This window comes from Heteronotia binoei, chromosome 8 (genome assembly GCF_032191835.1).
Source record: "Heteronotia binoei isolate CCM8104 ecotype False Entrance Well chromosome 8, APGP_CSIRO_Hbin_v1, whole genome shotgun sequence".
Lineage (NCBI taxonomy): Eukaryota > Metazoa > Chordata > Lepidosauria > Squamata > Gekkonidae > Heteronotia > Heteronotia binoei.
Window position 1 is genome coordinate 5485685 of NC_083230.1, and position 21709 is coordinate 5507393.

Sequence of the window (21709 nt, forward strand, 5' to 3'; positions counted from 1 at the left end):
AACATAAAAAGCAGCAACAATGAGCTGATTTCATCCACATCAGGTTTGAACCACCATTTAAATCAACTGGGAGGCTTGTCTCGGTGGTTTCATTATGCTAACGGCTCTTTCCATGCAGTCTCCCTCAGGTGATCATTGGGAGAGAAACACTCACATTGCAGGCATGATTGTAGTTATGCTGTCAGGCTTTCTTTTATATATTTCTGCAACATTAAAGCAACATTGATTCATTTAGCTATAATGATATCAAAGCCACACTAGTAGAATTCAGCCTAGTGACGTAGTGCTGTAGCCCTGAGCCAAAGCAAATCTGCATGAACTGCAAGTTCTCTTGTGCATCCAACAGTTCTTGCAGAATGATGTACCGGGAATTTCCATGCAAGCAAGCCCAGACCAGAATGCCAGGCAGCTTCTTGGATTCAGTTCTTGAACTCAGGGACAGGCAAACAATCTGGAAAGCAGGTCAGGAAGACAGGAAGGGTTCCAGGGAACAAGCCAGGACAGAGAGCCAAACTAACAGAGGTTGGCCTTGAGACAAAAGTCAACAGTCCTGCAGTAGTTATTGCTTGAACTTTTGCTGCAAAATCTTGTCTGGCTTGTCCAGAGGAATTGCTAGAAAATCTCCAGGAAAGTCCTCCGTCAGGTTGAAACAGGTGGGCAAGTGAGAAGTTGGGCTGACGTAAGGCCTGAACTACATAAGACAAGGGTGTCAAACCTATGCCTCGTGGGTCAGAACCGGCCCACCCAGGGCTTTAATCCATACCACAGCTCTCTTTTCCCCTCCCCACTCTTCTGCCTGTCCTTATCCTTTGGAGCTCAAGCTCAAGCTGCAACTGAGCACAGAAAACAGAGAGCAGTGCTGCGGAACTTCCAAGCTCCTCTTCACTGGCAGAAGCTCCTCTGGGTTGAAATGCATTGCAGAACAAAAGAAGTTGCAAAGCAAATGCAGAATGGATTTTCCATTCCCAGATTAGTCTTTCTGGCCCTAGAGACCTTAATGGAAAATCCATTCCTCATTTTCTTTGCAGCTTTTTTTGTGCTGCAATGTATTTCAGCGGAGCCCATGCAAGTCAGTTTGCATTCTTGGCTCCCATTATTTCTAAAAGGCCTTCAAGCTTCTCCCATCTCAAACTGCCCTGCCTGGAGGGTCTGCCTGAAGAGCACTGCCACTGTGAGTATACAAGCTACTACTATCAACCAAAGGCTTCTTCATTTAATGCGAGCATTATATGTTAACACATCTGTTAGAGTCAGATGCAATAGGAATGGGCACCTTACCCACTCCATTCCAACAGCAAAAGGGGTGAAGCCAGGATGTGTCCTGGCACCTTTATTATTTATCTTTTATATCAATGATATGATTAGTAGCCTAAACAACACTTCCTATCACCCCCTACTCTAGCTAATAGAAAGGTCCCTGCACTCCTATGTGCCAATGACACAGTACTCCTCTCTAGAACACCTGTGGGGCTCAGAAGAGCACTTTGGGCATTTAGTCTCTTCTGTGATGAGAATCAGCTGGTAATTAATTACAAAAAAAAAGTATTTGGGGAAGAGAACTAAAAAGAGGGTCTGGTTTATCAAGGGGCACAGGATCGAGCAGGTAGAGAGGTTTGGTATTACAGTCTTCAGGTTCAAGGAATGCCCACCATGAGCATGTGGCAACACTCAGCCAAAAATCAGCCCAGGCCTTAATATCATTTTTCCAAACTAGAGGGCAATTTGTTCCCGCTGCACTCAAGCTATACCAGGCTAAACCCCTAGCCCATCTCTTATACAGAACAATATTAGGCCCATCATCCTCTTGCTTCACTCCCCTGGAATTAGTGCAATCAAAGTTTATAAGGGTTTGTTTACATTAGACTTGTATCCCGCCCTCTCCGCAAGCGGACTCAGGGCGGCTCACAACATTCATTACATGATTTAAAACAATGACAATAAAATCTACAAAACATTAGTACAATTAAAATTTAAAAACTATTTCACGGTGCTGTGCCATTACTATGTTGGCGGTTCTGTTTTTCAGACGGTTGGTCACCGGAAGCTCTAGCTGATGTCAGGTGGCAGCTTCTCTCGGTTTAAACATCGAAGGCCTGTCTAAACAATTTGGTCTTACAGGCCCTGCGGAATGTAGGAAGGTCCCGCAGGGCCCTTATGGCCTCCGGGAGAGCATTCCATAACTCTGGTGCTGCCACCGAGAAGGCCCTGGCTTGTGTCAAATGCAACCTGGCCTCCTTTGGTCCAGGGGTGGACAGCAAATTTTTTGTCCCTGAACACAGTGCTCTCTGAGGATATATGGGGAAAGGCGGTCCCGCAGATAAACAGGTCCCTGACCATAAAGGGCTTTAAAGGTCAATACCAACATCTTGAAACGGACTCGGAACACAATAGGTAGCCAGTGCAGCTCTTTCAAAGTCTGTCGGCTAAATATAGGTTTAGACTAGGCAAAAGCCATCACCAGACAGGGTGCTTGATACCGAACGGCAACAAGATCTCAGTGAAGTGCCAAATTTTTTGGCACCAGATAATTATAGATACATTGTAGCACCAGCAGCATCTCTCTCATCCCTGGAATCCCCTGTTCATCGTAGAGCCTTTTCCCTAGCTAGATGGTATGCACTTCCCTCTGCAGTTTTAGAGGGGAGATATAGAAAGATCCCTAAGAATGAGAGGGTCTGTCTTTGTGAGTAGGGGCCATCGAAACTGTTGAACATGTTCTCCTTTCATGCCAATTTTACCAGGAGATATGGGCAAAGTTAATTAGTCCCTTAATAAGTAGATTTCAGGGCCATTTCAGTCTTTCTAATTTTGAGATCACTAGGAAGTTTCTTATAGGAGTGAACCCACAGATTACAGGTCCTTGTGCAAGGTTCTTTTCAATTGCATGTAAAGTTTGCAATGATACATTATGTTCTGAAGCCAAATGTTAATAGCTATTTTGTATAACTTTCCACTGTTATCTTTTGTGATGTTCGAATGTTTTGTAAATATTTTAGCTTTGTTTTTTAGCTTTTGGTAATTTTTTCTGATTTGTGCTGGTCGTTGACTGTATTAAAATAGAACGAATGAACGTATACAAGGAGGGGAGAAGAAAGCATGCAATGCCCAGCCATTTCATGTTTTCCTAGTCTCAGCGCCTTTTATATTTTTTGTTTATATTTTTAGTTTCTGCTGTGATTTTTTTGCTTTTTCTTTATGCTTTATTCTTAAAAATTGCATTGTCAGATCCCACTATTCCCCCACCTCTCCATTTTAGGCAGTAGGGTTGCCAGGTCCCCTTTGGCCACTAGCAGGGAATGGTGGGTATGGTTGCCAAATCCATGTTGGGAAACTCCTGGAGATTTGGAGGTGATGCTTTGGGAAGGACAGCAACTTCAGTGAGTGCAATGGCATATTGTCCATCCTCCAAAGAATCCATTTTCTCTAGGGGAACTGATGACATCCCTATTAGCCAGACATCTTTTAAGGGTTGGTGGGGAAGGTTGCAGAGATGTCAGATATGAAGGACTGTTAAATAAACATAATATTGCAAGAGTGTTACTGTTTTAAGCATGTTTTTATTTCAATTTTTAAAAATAATATCTTTAATTGTTTTTGTGTCCTTTATAAATTTTATATCTTCTTTACCCGGCATTACATTTTATGACACACATGGCCGGGCCTGACAAAATCCCATTTATGTCAGATCTGGCCCTCATAACAAATGAGTTCAACACCCCTGAGTTTGTCCACAAGTTAGGCTGAGGTTGTCCTGACTGAATACTGTATAAGTGGCCCATTGCCCAGCAGGGAAAAAGTGCTCCCCCTCATGCCATTTAAGGGGTTTTAATTAATTGTAGTTAATTGTTATTTATTCTACAATGTATGTATTGAGTTTTGTTGTTAGCCGCCCTGAGCTGCTTTGGTCAGGGAGGGCGGAATAAAATGTGACTGACTGACTGACTTTCCTATGGAGAAAGGCTGAAGAGTCTGGGACTTCTCAGTTTAGAAAAGAGATGACTAAGGGGTGATATGACAGAAGTTTATAAAATTAAGCACTAGGTTAGGATTGCCAGGTCCCATCTTCTCCCCATTGGACGGATTTAGGGGGGCATTCCAGGAAGGGGATGGGCCATCCCAACTTGATGATGTCATGCAGAGTGATGTCATTGTGTCAGGGATACAGCGCTGTGCACACATGCCCCCCACTTTCTCCCAACCATTTAAAGGGAAAGCAAGCACTGTGAGCACCTGCCCTGCAAGCCAGAAATTTGCTGCTTGCAGGGTAGGTGCGAATGCCCCCTGCTTGAAAAGAGACGGTGCCCCATATGCCCCCTCTTTTCAAGTGGGGCCATGAATGATGGATGGGGGCTTCCCGCCACCAGCCAGGTTAGCTGGCATTTGGAGGAAGCCTGAAAACTAGGGCATCCCCAGCCCCCACGTAGGGATTAAAGCAACCAAACAGAGAAACGCAGAAAAACAGAGCAGGGAAAAGATACACAGACCTCCGCAAAAAACCAGCCTCAGTAATAACAAAATACTTAATAATACTTAAAGAAGTAAAGGTGTATTTATACAAAGAAAGTGAAATAAATCACATTTAAAGCATAAGAATGCTGACCACGCCCACACCCATAGTCTTACAGACAGCAATCAATGCCGATCACTTCAAAACTGAGGGTCCGGGTTGTGGTGTAGAGGTCGATTCTCAGACGGAGTCCAGCACTCCAGTTCGTCTTCCAGAGTGAGAGGTGAAATGGTCAGACGCAGCAAGGCACGAAGGAAACACGACAGGGCTCTACGTGATGCCCTCTTTCACGCAAAGCTTCTACAAACTTCAAAATGCCATTATGCAATTTTCAAAAGAGAGCACAGCTTCAAAATTCAACAAATGAATGAAGTTGGTTCAACTTCATTGCTAAGAACTGGGTGAGGAGGAAAAAAGAAGGTGGTTGGATGAAAGAGACCACCTGATTCAATGGGGCAAAGAGCTATAATTGGAGCTATAGGTTAGTAAGGGTTATACTGTATTACAGTTATGACTGGTACAATGGATAGAATGCTTTCATGCTGTTAGAGACTCACCATCTGTAACCCAGGTATGAAATGTGTTAGAAAAAACAGCTTTCTTATTTTTTTGTTATTGGCCTGACAAGACTGTACTAATAGGTTATAATTTTTTTCGTAACTTAATAAAGCTTTAATTAATTTCACAAGGTTTGGTTTATTGTGTACAAAATCTACCTTAAAAACTCACAGGTAAACTTGCCTGGGAAATCATTTAGGGGTTCCAGGAGTGGGAGCTGGGAACAACAACTCAGTGGGACTAGAGGGCATCCATGACAAGCCTCTACAACACACTGGCTAATTTCATCTTTAGATGAGTGGGCTTTTTAGTTTATGTGTTTGTACAGTGCCTGGGAATTGTGTCATATACAATTGCAAAGAATTTATTTTTCTGTATTGCCTCCTACAGCTTGGACACAGTGCTGTGAAGCTGACTGATTACAGGGATCCCCCTTGTTTAGCTTGAGGACACTTTTGGAATTTTCACCACAAAATGGTTGCTATGGGGGCTGGGGCCAACCACAAAACATTGGGGGTTCCAAGTCAAGAGTGTCAGCATAGGGTTCATGGACGTTCCAACAATGAAGAGTCTCTTTTCATTTGAAAATAAGTATCCTTTATTGGTTACATCTATGTTACTGCTACAAGAGGTCTTTGAAAGTGATAACATGCACAGGAAAGCATTGGCATTTATGGACAAGGATCAAAGCCTGGGGATTTAAATCATTCTCACAATACAGTTACTTTCTACTTCTAAAGGGTGCGAGGTTCACACGACGTTATCTCAGTTAGCTAGCCATCACTGTCCCTCCCTCCTGCGGCTGGCCTTGTAGCGGCTGGGAGCCAGCCGCATAGTTTCTGCACTCCAAAACACCTTTTACAACCCTTGGCGCCGAGTTCCCCCCTCCCCTGCTCTTCCTCCCTGGCACAACTAAAATACTGTCACAGGTCAACTGGGTTAGTGGTTAGCAAAACAGTATAGGCAATCTGGTTAGGATCAATCTATTTAGGATCAATATGAACACAAGCTGACAAAGAGTCCTCCTGTGATGAAGATAGCTGTTTCTGAATGAGTATTTCTTGCACACACACAAAGGTGATGCCCCCTGGGCTCTTCTAAAGTACCTCCTGCTTCTCTGAGTTGGAGAAAAGGCAGCACTGGCTCTTTGCTTTTGGGAACAGATGGTTTAGGGAGAGAGAAAGTGGGTACCAAGAAACATGTTGATGGGCACAGTGGCACCATTGGGAATCAGTGATTGATTGAGACTTCTTTTCTTTTGCAGAGTGTGGATATTGAAAAGCTACAAGGGTCTGCCATTAACATTTCTACCAAAGATGGTTCATTAAAAACCAAATATCTTTATGCAGAGTCTTCATTTCTGTCCTCAACAGCTGGTGATATTCTCATGGGGAATGTTCATGGTAAGATAGCAAAAGAGTTTGTCTGCTATTAGAACTACATCTATTTAGCTAATGCCTTTTTAAGGAAAAGTATTCTTTTATGTGCATAGCAGAGTACCTGCCTGTGTTATGACACCTAACATATTACAGCAATCTGTTTATGTTCATGGAAAAATTCAAGTCAGATTGGATTGTTTTAAAGAGGATAATGTTTATTAATAAAGTTGACTTTTCCAAGATCATAGACTTCTTGATGCCCTGAAATGGGCTGGAAGCCTAGTGCCATTCAGTGGAGTGACTATGTGAGGTATAACTGAAAAACGCAGTTGAAGGAGCAAATAAAATTCCCAGCCAGTGTTTGAAATTAGTCTAATTTATCTCAATCAAGGTATGAAACATAGACGACGGATCTGCGAAAGAGAATTTGTGAAGAAGTGGGAACTGAAGCAGGGAATGTAAGACAAGGACAAGGAAGATAGGGATCCCCCTTTCCCCTTGCTCTATGGTTCCCATTCATATTGGGCCTGCCCATGCTTGGGAATTGCTCTGAGCATGGAACTCCTAGACTACATCTGTTGAGAGGATGCACAGAGGACATAAGGACATCTGAACTGGCCCTCAGATGATTGTACAGGCAGGTGACGTATGAATGCTGGGCCTAGCAAAAGGTTTTGAATAAGAGAAATAGTCAAAGATCAATCCAGGTAGAATCCTGGTATGTATAAGAGGGCTTGAACCACTGGACCATCTGTTGGGCATAACTAATGAGATTGCTTTAGGTAGCCGTCTTCTTCTGTCAGGAAGGCTGCTTTTTGGGTACTAAGCTGAAGACTTGTGAGTACTCTTCTTTTTCTGGGTGAAAATAAGGAATTGATTGATTCCACTTTAACTCTCCTCGCAAGTCTGCAACCAGGAGTGATGGTGGTGGTTTGCACCTGAGTGCAATGCTTCTAAGAAGTATATCACATTTCCAGTTGCCTTAAAAATATTGAGTTATGGATGTTGTTGTTGTTCAGTTGCACAGTTGAGTCCAACCCTTTGTGACCCCACTGACCAAATCATGCCAGGCCCTCCTGTCCTCCACCACCTTCCAAGTTCTGCTCAAATTCATGTTGGTTATATCAGTAACACTGTCCAGCCATTGCATCTTTTGCCGTCCCCTTCTTCTTTTGCCTTCAGTCTTTCCCAGCATCAGGATCTTCTCCAGTGAGTGCTCCCTTCTCATTTGGTAGCCAAAGTATTTGAGCTTCAGCTTCAGCATCTGACCTTCCAGGGAACAGTCAGGGTTGATTTCCCTTAGAACTGATTGATTTGATCTTCTTGCAGTCCAAGGGACTCTCAAGAGTCTTCTCCAGCACCACAATTCGAAAGCATCTATTCTTCTGCGCTCAGCCTTCCTTATGGTCCATCTCTCACAGCTATACATTACTACAGGGAATACCATCACTTTGACTATATGGACTTTTGTTGGCAGGGTGATGTCTCTACTTTTTATTATACTGCCCAGGATTGCCATAGCTGTCCTCCCAAGGAGCAAATGTCTTTTAATTTCATGGCTTCAGTCACCATCTGCAGTGATCTTGGATCCCAGGAATGTGAAGTCTGTCACTACTTCCATGTCTTCCCCTTCTATTTGCCAAGGAGTGATGGGGCCGGATGCCATGATCTTAGTTTTTTTAATGTTGAGTTTCAAGCCTACTTTTGTCCTCTCCTCTTTCACCCTCAACAAGAGATTCTTTAGTTCCTCTTCACTTTATGCCATTAGAGTAGTGTCGTCTGCATACCTGAGGTTGTTGATGTTTTTCCTGGCAATCTTAATTCTGGCTACTGTTTCATCCAGGCCGGCATTCCGCATGATGTACTCTGCATATAAATTAAATAAGCAGGGTGACAATATGCATCCTTGTCGAACTCCTTTTCCTATTCTAAACCAATCAGTTGCTCCCTATCCTGTTCTGACAGTCTCTTCTTTACCCTTATACAGGTTTCTCAGGAGACGTGTGAGTTGGTCTGGTACTCCCATCTTTTTAAGGACTTGCCACAGTTTGTTGTGATCCACTCAATCAAAGGCTTTAGCGTAGTCAATGAAACAAATAGACGTTTTTCTGATACTCCCGTGCTTTCTCCATAATCCAGCGAATGTTGGCAATTTGATCTCTAGTTCCTCTACCTCTCTGAAACACAGCTTGTACTTCTGGTAGTTCCTGATCCACATACTGCGGAAGCCTAGCTTGTAGAATCTTTAACGTGACCTTGCTGGCAAGTGAAATGAGTGCGATGGTGCGATAGTTTGAACATTTCTTGGCATTACCCTGCTTTGGGAATGGAATATAAACTGACCTTTTCCAATCCTTTGGCCACTGTTGCGTTTTCTAAATTTGCTGACATAATGAGTGCATCACTTTAAAAGCATCGTCTTTTAGGATTTTGAATAGCTCAACTGGAATATTGTCATCTTCGCTCGCTTTGTTGTTAGTAATGCTTTCTAAGGCCCATTTGACTTCGCACTCCAGGATGTCTGGCTCGAGGTCAGCAATTTCACTGTCATGCTTGTCAATGACATTGAGTTCCTTCTTGTATTATTCTTCTATGTATTCTTGCCATCTCTTCCTAATCTCTTCTGCTTCTGTTAGATCCCTACCATTTTTGTCCTTTATCATGGCCATCTTTGCACAAAATGTTCCCTTGATTTCTCCAATTTTCTTGAAGAAATCTCTTGTCCTTCCCATTCTATTATTTTCCTCTGTTGCTTTGCATTGTTTGTTTAGGAAGGCCTTATCTCTCCTTGCTGTTCTCTGGAAATCTGCATTCAGTTGGGTAAATCTTTCCTTTTCACCTTTGCCTTTTGCTTTCCTTCTTTCCTCAGCTATTTGTAAAGCCTCATCAGACAGCCACTTTGCTTTCTTGCATTTCTTTTTCTTTGGGATGGTGTTGATTGCTGTCTCCGTCCATAGTTCTTCAGGCACTTTGTCTATCAACTCTAGTTCCTTAAACCTATTCTTCACCTCCACTGTATATTTATAAGGAATGTGATTAAGGTCACAGTTGAACAGCCTAATGGCTTCCCCAGTTTTCCTCAGTTTAAGCCTGAATTTTACAATGAGTAGCTCATGATCTGAGGTCTTGTTTTGCTGACTGTAAGGAGCTCCAGGTCTTGTTTTTGCTGACTGTAAGGAGCTTCTCCATCTTTGACTGCAGAATATATAATCAGTCTGATTTCTTCGTTGCCCATCAGGTGATGTCCATGTGTAGCGTCGCCTTTTAGGTTGTTGGAAGAGGGTGTTTGCTATGACCAGTTTGTTCTCTTGACAAAACTCTATTAGCCTTTGCCTGCCTTCATTTTATTTTCCAAGGCCAAACTTGTCAGTTGTTCCAATTACCTTTTGACTTCCTACTTTGGCATTCCAGTCCCCTATGATGAGGAGGACATCTTTTTTTGGTGTTAATTCTAGAAGGTGTTGTAGCTCTTCATAGAGCTGGTCCACTTCAGCCTCTTCTGCATCAGTGGTTGGGGCATAGACTTGGATTACTGTGATGTTGAATGGTTTGCCTTGGATATAGACTGAGATAATTCTGTCATTTTTGAGATTGTATCCCATTACTGCCTTCCTCACTCTCTTGTTAACTATAATGGCTACACCATTTCTTCTACAGGACTCTTGTAGTGATCCTCTGAGTTAAATTTGCCCATTCCCGTCCATTTTAGTTCACTGATTCCCAAGATGTCAATGTTCAGTCTTGCCATTTCTTGTTTGACCACATCCAGCTTACCTTGATTCATAGATCTTACATTCCACGTTCCAATGCAGTATTGTTCTTTGCAGCATCGGACTTTCCTTTCACCATCAGACACATGCACAGCTGAGCATCCTTTCAGCTTTGGCCCAACTGTTTCACTCTTTCTGTGGTTACTTGTACTTGCCCTCCACTCTTCCTCAGTAGCATATTGGGCACCTTCTGACCTGAGGGGCTCATCTTCCAGCACCATATCTTTTAGCCTTTTGTTACTGTCCGTGGGGTTTTCTTGGCAACGATACTGGAGTGGCTTGCCGTTTCTTTCTCCAGTGGATCGCATTTTGTCTAGGTTCTCAGCTGTGGCCTGTCCATCTTGGGTGGCCCTGCATGGCATAGCCCGCAGCCTCGTTGAACCGCAGAAGCCCTGTTGCCATGTCAAGGCAGCAATCCATGAGAGAGTAAATTATGGATAGGAAACATCTAATGTTGGAGAGACCAAGGCAGCAGTACAGATAGAAATCTTCAGTTGGTGTTAGGGTTGCCAATCCCCAGGTGGGTAAACAGTACAAAGCACACAGCTTCCCGCGACACCAGCTTCCGTTTCTAAATAAACCAATTCAACAGCCTTGAAAAACAGTAACATGTATTAACTTCATAAACAACCATACAATTAGTCCTTGATACAAAAAGGAAACGTATACACCAAGAGTTCACTCTTTTTCTGTGGCGAGTTGGTCACTTCATTCCTTGAAATCCCGGTGCAATAATGAAAATGATCAATGTCTATTGATGGATGCAGCCAATAATCCAAATCTGAGCAGACAAGGTCGTACTGGAACCCTTGTTTCGCCTGAGCTTCTTCAAGCTGCAAACAATCCTAAATACATAATAAGATCATAAAATTTCAACCATATATACATAAGCCAACATGTATACTTGTTGCAAAAACTGATTCATAAAGCAAACCTTTTAGCAATTTCTTCATACCCTGGGCCAAAAAACGCCAATTCATTTTTGTCAAAAGGCACTCCAAAGGCACATTATTTCCTTTTTGTATCAAGGACTAATTATATGGTTGTTTATGAAGTTAATACATGTTATGTTTTTCAAGGTTGTTGAATTGGTTTATTTAGAAACGGAAGCTGGTGTCGCGGGAAGCTGTGTGCTTTGTACTATCTATTTTTACCGTGATTCTCTTTTTGTGTTGTACAATCCCCAGGTGGGGGCAGGGGATCCCCTGGTTTGCAGGCCCTCCCCCTGCTTCAGGGTTATCAGAAAGCGGCAGGGGGAATGTCTGTTGGGTACTCCATTATACCCTATATCTGGGGCCCTAGGGGGACTGTTTTTTGAAATAGAGGTACCAGATCTTCTTTGTGGTCTCTGTGCTTCACACTCATGGGATAGTGCGCCTGCGCCGATCCCCGAATCGGTACCTGAAAAAGCCCGGGATTTTTTCGCGCTCGGCGCCAGTGGGCATGCGCAGGCGTCCCAATGCGCATGCCCACCAGCGCCAGCGCGGGGATCCCGCCAGTTCCTTTCTGACCGCTGCGCTGAGAGGTTTTCCTTTCCGTTTCCCCGGTCGGTGAGAATCCTTGGCTTTGCCTTTTTTTCTCGTCTTAGCCCGTTTATCGTTGTTAGTTAGTTAGTTAAATTTATAGTTTAGTATACTTAGTGTTAGTGTAAAAAAAAAAAAAAGCGTTCTTTGTTTGTTTGGCGAACTGCCCCTTGGGGTGCTTCGCTCCCGCTTTCCCCCGTTTTCTCTCAGATCATTCTGAGTAGTTTTTTCTGCGGCTTCTTTCTATGGAAAGTCGCTGGGGGTTTTTCAAGCGCTGCCGTGCTTGTGGAAAGAAGATCGCCCCTCCGGACGGCCATTCCCTGTGCCTGTTGTGCCTGGGAGAAGCGCACCGAGTTGAATCCTGTCCGCACTGTCTCCGCTTCTCGAAGCAGACCAGAAAAAATCGGGCGGCTCGTTTATCGGCGGCGCTCATCGAATCGGCGCTTCGGCCTCATAGACCGATGGAGTCGTCGGTACCGAAATCGACCGACGCCCCGGCACAGGAGCTTGCATCGGCCAATGCTGCTCCGATACTGACTCCGACCGATCCGCCGGAAGAGCGTGGCTCCACAAAACGTTCCCGCGAGGGCTCGGTGGATACGCCCGCTAAGAAGCGCCGAGAGGACTTGGGGACCCGAGCTCCTAAGAAGGCGAAATCAAAGGAGAAGCGGAAGCGACCCCGCACTCCTTCCCCATTGGCCAGTACATCGGCGTCGGCGATCTCTAAGCCGCCGAAGAAGATCTTGGCCTCTCCACGCCGAAGCCCTGTGAGTCAGCAGCGTCTGTCGGCATCGGAGCAGGAGCAGGAGATCGACCTGACCCAACGCTCGTCATCTTCTGGGTCCCATCGGCGGTCGGCTAGCGAATCGGCCTCGGAGGTGGAACAGTCGGCACCGATAGTCCCGTTGGTTCCGTTCAGACCTCGGGACAGACGTGCACCGGAGCCGTTTCATGCACCTCAACGCTTCCCGATACCACCATGGGAGCAACGCAGGTGGCAACCGCCCTACTCCCGGTACGACTCCTGTCATTGGTACCCGGAGGACTACCAGGACTGGGAGCGAGCGTCAGAATATTCTTCCGTGTCGAAGGTCTCGCACTGATCCAGGAAGGCGTCGGCTTCGGTGTCGGTCCCCCCGGATCGACAGTTGGTTCCGGTTGAAACTCCGCGTAGACCGCTGCCGGTCCAGCTGCCGCCGCGAGAGTCGACCCCGATCCTGTCAGAGCATTCCACCCATCAAGACTCTTCATCGGAGTCGGACGGTGAAGTCCAGGACTTAGACCCTTCACCGGTCTCCCAGACGGCTGAGGATCTTCCGATTTCGCCATCGGAGGATCTAAAGTCTTATGGGGACCTTGTGAAACGCATCGCTTCCACCCTTCGATTACCCGTGACTCAGCCAGAACCCGTAGTGGACGACAGCGTGTTCGACATAATGCAGAAGAACACGTCCACTGCGGTCGCTCTACCGGTTACCAAGGTGATCCTTCAAGTGGTCAAGGAACCTTGGAACAAACCATCTTCGACGCCGGTGTCATCTAAACGGCTGGACCACATGTACAGGGTCCAGGAGACGGGGGCTGAATTCTTATTCACCCATCCACGCCCTAACTCGGTGGTAGTCTCCTCCTCCTCGAAGGCCAGGAAGGTTCACTCCACTCCACCGGACAAAGAAGGGAGGAAGATCGACGGAATGGGCCGCAAGGTCTACTCAGCTGGGGCACTTGGCATAAAAATATCTAACTATGCAGCCTGCATGGCTAGGTATCAGTATGCCGTGCTGGAACAACTTGCCCCGTTCCTCTCTTCTCTAAGTGAGGACAAAAAGGCCGCTGCAACCAAGCTGCAGAAAGAAGGTCTCGCTGTGGCCAGACAACAACTGGCTGCAGCGAAACACATGGTGGAAGCCTCAGCCAAACAGATCACCTCTGCAGTCTGCATTAGGCGTCACTCCTGGCTTCGGTCTATGGCACTCCACCAAGATACAAAAACCTTTATCGAGGACCTGCCTTTTGAGGGTGACGGGCTCTTCAGCACCACAACTGACACGGCGCTGCAAGAGTTCGATAATGTCAGAACTTAAGAACTTCAAACGGATCCCATACTTGGTTACAAAGCTAGGATTTTATTAGAGAGAACTAAGTACTGGAAGAGACGAGATAACAGTGATGGCGAGGGCCAGCACCAGCGCAGTTTTATACACTAAAGCAAACACATCACAAAGCCACAATTCACACCGTTACAAGCTGTAATGTACTGGGAGACGAGACGTGGTGAAGACTTCAGGCTTTATTCGCTAGTACATTACCGAACTGGGGAACACGCAGCCGGGTCCGCCAATATATACAAACACCCCGGAACAACCCCCCCGCTGGCCAGCCCAATCCTGGCCAGTTAAACTTCCCGCGCTTGACATTGATTGGCCGTGACTTTCCCCGCGCTGTGCCTGGTCGCCCTAGGACGCGCGGCGCGTGTGTAGAGTCCGATACTCTACACTCCTCCCCCCCTAGTTCAGACCACATAGTCCCGGAGGTATGCTGGTGCTCTCCGTTCCCGTGTCGATCTCCTCGGGGTCGCTCGTGGAGCTGGGTCTGGTTCTGGTGTGGGCGATGCTGCTCTTGGTTGTGGGACGCTGGGGTCTGCTTCTGGCTCCGGCTCTGATTCGGTGTCTCTGGGGGCATCATAAGTAGGTAGTTCCTGTATTGGCGGGGCCCCCTCCGGCGCTTCGGTTGCTAGCTGTTCCCTATTCCCTGCCTCCTCCATTTCTTCGGGTAGGGTGCGGCGGCGCAGCTGATCTATGTGCCGTCTTAGTACCTGGCCCCCCTCGGTGGTCACCTCGTATGACCTGGAACCTGTCACCCTAAGGACTCTCCCCGCGACCCAATCGGGGCCGCTTGCGAAGTTCTTCGCGTATACAGGGTCACCCGGAAAGAACCCCCGCACTGCCTCCCGGACCTCTGGGGACCCGCGGACCTCGGGGGCCCGGTCTGGGTGCAGCCTGTCTAGACGGGTTGTCAGTTTCCTCCCCATGAGCAGTTCCGCGGGGCTGGATCCCGTTATAGGGTTTGGGGTGATCCTGTTGTGGAACAGGAAGGCTGAGAGGCGGTGGTCCCAATCCCCATGTACTATTCTCCCCAGTGCTTCCTTGGTGGTCCGCACCATCCGCTCCGCCTGGCCGTTGGTTGCCGGATGGAATGGTGCGGACCTTATGTGTCGTATGAGGTACCTCTCCGTGAACTCCCGGAATTCCCGGGAGGTGAAGGCCGTTCCGTTATCCGTCACCAGGGTGTCTGGGATCCCGTGCGTGCATAGGACCTTCCTGAGTGCTCGGACGGCTGCCGCCGTGGAGGTTGAGGCTACCGGAATCACCTCTAACCATTTTGTGTAGGCATCCACAAGTATAAAAAAGATCTGGCCCTGATACGGGCCGGCAAAATCTAAGTGGAGGCGGGACCATGGCCGCCTGTTAGACTCCCATCTGTGGACCGGGGCTGACGGGGGATCGGGCCGGGATTCTTGGCAGGGTTGGCACCTCCTCACCCACCCCTCAATTTCCTCATCCATGCCCGGCCACCACACATAACTACGGGCCAGGGCTTTCATCCTCACGATGCCCGGGTGGGTCTCGTGGAGGTCTTCCAGTACCTGTTTGCGCAAGGGGGGGGGAACCACCACCCGGCTGCCCCAAAGCACGCACCCCTTGTGTGTCGATAGCTCGTCCTTCCTGGACGCGAACGGTCTGAACACTTCTTCCACTTTGCCTGCCGGCCACCCCCTCCCCACCCAGTCCCTGACCCGTGCCAGGATGCGGTCCCTCCCTGTCGCCCGGGCTACCTCTGCCGCGTGCAGTGGGCGCTCAGGGAGAGATTCAATGAGCATTACCCCGTGTGCGGGGGCGGGATCGGGTTCTGTTATGGGGAGCGGCAGGCGGCTGAGGGCATCGGCGTGTCCCATGGCTTTGCCCGGGCGGTGTACCAGTTCATACGTGTAGGAGTTCAGGAACTGGTTCCACCTCAGGACCCTCTGGGATAGGATTTGGGGGGTCTGACGGTCTGAAGCTAGGAGGCCCAGGAGCGGCTTGTGGTCAGTGGCGATGGTGAAATGCCTACCGTAGAGGTAGTCGTTGAACTTGTGCACCCCCGCCACGATCGCCAGGGCCTCCTTATCGATTTGAGCGTAGTTCCGCTCCGCTGGGGATAGGGTCCGTGAATAGTATGCTACTGGCACTTCCCTCCCGTCCGGGAGTTGGTGCCCCAAGACCGCTCCCACCCCGTAGGGGGAGGCGTCGCAAGCCAGGATCAGTGGCAGGGTTTCATCATAGTGGTGCAAAACCGCGTTCGAGACCAATAGGTCCTTGACTGCCTGGAACGCCACGGCTTGGCGCTTCCCCCAGACCCACGGGGCTTGTTTATCAAGCAAACGGTGTAACGGTTCCGCCACGGCGGCCTTGTGGGGCAGGAACGAGTGATAAAAATTCAGCAAACCCAAAAAACTTTGTAGCTCCGCTTTGCTTTTGGGAGCGGGGGCCTGCACAATGGCCCTAGTCTTGTCCTTAGTCGGGTGAATTCCAGCCGCGTCCACGGCGAATCCCAGGAACTCCACCCGCGGAACCCCCAACAGACATTTTTCCTTCTTCACTTTCAACCCCGCCGCTTGGAACCTCCGGAGGACCTCTCGCAGGCGGCCTTTGAACTCTTCTTCGTTCGGGGCGGCGATTAAAACATCATCGAAGAAGGGTTGCACTCCGGGAATTCCTTTAAGGAGAGAGTCCATTATGCTTTGGAAAATTCCCGGAGCCACGCTCACCCCGAACTGCAATCGTTTAACTCTAAACGCCCCCCTGTGGGTCACGATCGTCTGCGCCTCTGCTGTCTTAGCGTCGACTGGCAGTTGCTGGTATGCCTGTGCTAAGTCCAGCTTGCCAAAAACCCGTGCCCCTGCGAGTGTCGATAGTACATGGCTGACTACGGGGACTGGATACGGGTTATCCTGGAGCGCTTTGTTGATCGTGCACTTGTAGTCAGCGCAGATCCTTACGTCCCCGTTCGGTTTCACTGGCGTTACAATGGGGGTCTCCCAAGCCGCATAAGTTACAGGCTCCAAGACGCCCTGGGCCGTGAGGCGATCCAGTTCTGCCTCAATTTTCGGCTTTAGGGCAAACGGGACGCGCCTCGCTTTGAGCCGTATGGGCCGGACCATGGGGTCAATCGGTAGGGTGATGGGCGGCCCCTTGTAGCTCCCCAGGGACCCATCGAAAACCTCGGGGAACTCCTGGCAGACCCCTTCGAAGTTGCTGGCCTGCACGTGCTCCACCCCTACCAGCTTGATCCCCAGTGGTTGGAACCAAGCTAACCCCAGAAGGGTGGTCAGTTGGCGCTTGACCACCAGGATGTCTAGGGGCCCCTTAAAGCTTCCCCTCTCCACATGCACCTGGGCCCACCCCACGACGTGAACCGGGTTTTTCTGGAAGTCCCTCAGTACGAAATCCGCTGGCCTCGTTTGGAGGCGGCGGCGGGGGCATAGTCTCGTAAGGGTCTCCTCTGAAATTATGGAGATCGAGGAACCCGAGTCTACTTCCATGACGCAGGGGGCGCCCTCGATCCGGACAGACATTTTGACCTTGTCCGGGGCTGCGAGGGGCAAGTTCAGTACCTGCAAGCTGGTGGATGCCGTCGTGTGGGTGTCCATGGAATCGTGATGCGCTGACGGTGGTCGACGGCTGCTCTTGGCCCGGCAAGCCCGGGCGATGTGGCCCATCTTCCCACAGCTTCTGCAGTCCAGGTTTCGGTACGGGCAGTCCCTCCTTTCGTGGGGGTCGCCGCAGCTGGCGCACTTGGAGCTGGGGTTGGTGGGGGCCCTCTCCGTCGCTCGTTGTCTTGCGGGGACCCGAGTTTCTGTCCTCTGTGGCCGTCGGAGCTGGAACGCTTCTTCCTCTGCTCGGTCCTCTGGTCCCATTTCTTCTTGGTGTACTGCCTCTCCCCGCGGCTGGCCATACGCCTTGGTGGCCCTCTCGAACGCCGTCGCCTCGTTGAAGGCTTGTTGTAGGGTGAGCTCCTCCTTTGCGAAGAGCTTCTGCTGCAGTCGCTCGTCTCGGAGGCCCCAGACGAAACGGTCCCTCAGGGCTTCGTCCCTCTTGTCGAAACTGCAGTTCCCGGCGATCTGCCGAAGGGCCGCCAGGTAGACCGCCGCTGTCTCCCCCGACTTCTGGTCCCTCTTGTGGAAGAGGAATCGGCGGGCGACGATGGACGGTTGGGGCGAAAAGTGGCCCGTGAGGAGTCTCACGACCTCCCCGTAGGTCCTCTCAGTCAACTTCGCCGGAGCGGAGAGACCCCGTGCGATCTCGAAGGTTTCTTCTCCACAGACGCTCAGCAGGACGTCTCTCTTCCTGTCGTCATCTTCGATCAGGTTCGCACGCAGGTAGCATTCGACCCTTTCTGTGTAGGTCTCCCATCTCTCGGGGTGCTCCGGGTTGAACTCCGCAAGATGGCCCGTCGTTACACTTGGGTTCGCCATGGCGGCGGCGGGCTGTGCGATCCTGCGGTCTCCGCCTTCCTCGTCTCCGGCCAGGTCTGGTTCCCCTCGGGCGGCCGGACCTAGCTCGATCCCATCCTCGTCGCCAGTGTAATGTACTGGGAGACGAGACGTGGTGAAGACTTCAGGCTTTATTCGCTAGTACATTACCGAACTGGGGAACACGCGGCCGGGTCCGCCAATATATACAAACACCCCGGAACAACCCCCCCGCTGGCCAGCCCAATCCTGGCCAGTTAAACTTCCCGCGCTTGACATTGATTGGCCGTGACTTTCCCCGCGCTGTGCCTGGTCGCCCTAGGACGCGCGGCGCGTGTGTAGAGTCCGATACTCTACACAAGCACATCTGTCTTCCCACCATCCACTATCAGCGGGGAGGTTGCCTCCTCGCTCTGAAGGCCACACGGCTTGGCTTCAAAGGGCACCAGTGTGAGAATGTACAGAGACACATCATAATTCAGTCTACAGCCCTAAATATTTTGGATACCAGTAGGGCAAGGTTAATTGCTACATAGGCACTTGGGGTTATTAGGAGGTTACAACATGGAGTCAGTTTGGTTCAGTTACAATGCATACATGAGCAATACTGAGATCACAATGCAAGTACAAGTTACAAGGCAGTGAAGCATCAGCAGTAGTTACAAGTTCTGACATACTGCCCCCCCCTAAGCGCCCCCCCCCCCCCCGGGGAGCCAACTTGGGCTTGTGTGGGTACAGTAGGTGAAACTTTTTCAGCAGTTGCGGTGCGGATACATCCTGTGACTTGACCCACTCGTGACAGCTGGGAGGGAAGTGTTTCCATCTGATCAAGTAATACAACTGGCCCCTTTTTACTTTGGAATCCAGAATCTCCTGGACCTCATGGTGACTCTGACCCCTCACTGTCGTCGGAGGGGGCGGCGGGGCCCTGGGATGGAATGACGTAGCACCAGGGTCTTTCCGAAGGAGGCGTGAGGAGTGCCGGCTGTTCTTGGACCTGCTTTGCGGCACCCATTAAAGCAGGTCGCTGTCGTTTCCCGCCGACTCGGTGTCATCCGACTCTTCGGTTGATTCCTCCACGGCTGTCAGGTCGGTGGTACAATCCTCGTCAGTCGCCAAGGAAGTGGCGACGGAGCCCCGACTGGGCTCCTTCGAGCGGCTACCCTTTTTCTTCTTCGGCCCCGAGGCGGCAGGTTTCGCCGGGGGTGGTGTGGCTCCTGCTTTAACGGGGCAGTTGGCGGCGAGATGATCCGGGTCTCCACATCTGAAGCATTTGCGTGCGGCGGAGGGGGTTGAGGTCGTTGGGGTCTTCCTCCCTTCCGCTTTAGTCGGAGTGTGTTTGGCCCCCTTCTTCCCCAACTGCTGCCGGCGCATTCCCACATGTTGGAGGTTAGTCTCCACTTCCCCGGCCAGTTGGATCCATCCGACCAGTGTGTCGGGTCTCCCTTGGCTGTAGCAGCGGTCGAGGATGTTTGGATTCAAGCCATTGCGGAACGCGGTGTACTTCATGACTTCGTTCCACCCCCGGGCCGCCGCACAGTATCCTAGGAACTCAGTGGCATACTCGCGAGTGGTGCGGTTGCCTTGTTCTATGCGTTGGAGGGCAGCGATGGCTTTCTCTTCTCGAAGAGGGTCGCCGTACTGGCGAAGCATTGCGTGCAGGAACCCCGCGACTGTTGCCAGTTCGGGCTTCCTCCCCGTGTAGAGCCCCACGTACCACTTGCGGGCCGGGCCCCTCAGTCGGGACGCGATGTGGTTTACTCGGCTGGCCTCTGTCGGGTAGTCGGCACCCCAGTGGGTGAAGAACGTGTCGCATTGGATCGTAAAATACTCCACGTCCTCTGCATTCCCGTCGAATGTAATCTTCAGCTCTCTGCCCCTGCCGTCGCCCCCCGGAGCAGCGGGGCCAGGGATCGCCGGGGGTCCCCCTGGGAGCGGGGCCTGGGGTACCGCCGGCGGCGGCACCGGGCCCGGCGGGGCCGGCAGCATCGGGGCGGGCGGCGCCGGTTGCACCGGAACGGGAGGTGCCGGTGGCGCCGGGGCAGGCGGTGCTGGTGGCGGCAGGGCCGGCGGAGCCGGGGCGGGTGCCACCGGCGGTACTGGGGCCGGCGGGACCGGTGGAGCTGCGGGCTGCGGCCCCAGCGGCAGCCCTCCTCCTAAAGCCGGGATCCCCAGGACCGCAGTTTGCAGGGTTCGAAGTTGGTCGTAGATCGCGCCCAGATTCTGCTGCATTTCCTCCGCCATCGACACGCGGGACCGGTGCACGTCGTCGTGAATTTCCCGCACCCAGTCGAACAAGTCGTTGCGGAGGGTCCGGATCGGGTCGTCCCCACGTCGTGCCCCCGGACCTTCTCCTTGGTCCTCGTCGTCGTCTCCGGTTCCTCCTTCGCCCAACATGCTTCGGTACCGTTGCTCCGCGGCGTCGATCGCTGCCGTGGACGTCCGCGGGCTCCAGGGTCGCGGGGCGGGGAACGCGTCGACCGAGAAAGGCGCTGGGACCTTAACTTTGCGCCTAACCCCCGTCACCTTCGGGTCGAGCGGCGGATCGTCTGTAGGGGTGGTGGGCTCTCCGCTGTCTGGAACTTTTGCCGCCATCGGACCAGGTTTCCAGTTCAGATAAGCCACAAGACAATGGGTTCACTGTTATAATGTCAGAACTTAAGAACTTCAAACGGATCCCATACTTGGTTACAAAGCTAGGATTTTATTAGAGAGAACTAAGTACTGGAAGAGACGAGATAACAGTGATGGCGAGGGCCAGCACCAGCGCAGTTTTATACACTAAAGCAAACACATCACAAAGCCACAATTCACACCGTTACAAGCACATCTGTCTTCCCACCATCCACTATCAGAGGTTGCCATCCACTATCAGAGGTTGCCTCCTCGCTCTGAAGGCCACACGGCTTGGCTTCAAAGGGCACCAGTGTGAGAATGTACAGAGACACATCATAATTCAGTCTACAGCCCTAAATATTTTGGATACCAGTAGGGCAAGGTTAATTGCTACATAGGCACTTGGGGTTATTAGGAGGTTACAACATGGAGTCAGTTTGGTTCAGTTACAATGCATACATGAGCAATACTGAGATCACAATGCAAGTACAAGTTACAAGGCAGTGAAGCATCAGCAGTAGTTACAAGTTCTGACAGATAAGAGCGTCAAGACCTCCAAGAACTTGGGCGTCCAATCCACCCCCAAAACTTCTAGGTCCAAGCAGTGGCCTAAGCCCTGGACCAAGAAGCCCTATCAAAGGTTCTCCCCTGATCAATGGCGTCCCCGGCCTGCACAGCCTGAACGACCCTCCTTCTCTGGTAACGGCAGGAACCGTTACGGGGCCCAGCCCTCCAACAAGTCTAAGGGGGCTCGTCCTCAGAAGCAGAGGGTTTGACTTCCTGCAAGCACGCGTCATCGTTCCCACTGTTGGCTCTTCCATCCGCCTACGCCCTTTCCTGCCTGC

The 21709-nt window shown here is 50.3% G+C and overlaps 1 protein-coding gene across 1 annotated transcript in view; it reads left to right on the forward strand.

The window, feature by feature from the left end:
- FAM185A (family with sequence similarity 185 member A) overlaps positions 1–21709 on the forward strand; it is a 128535-nt gene that overhangs the window by 41966 nt on the left and 64860 nt on the right. Inside the window, exon 6 of the mRNA XM_060246071.1 lies at positions 6330–6468. Coding sequence (XP_060102054.1) covers positions 6330–6468 — 139 coding nt within the window. The remainder of the gene's footprint in view (positions 1–6329; positions 6469–21709) is intronic.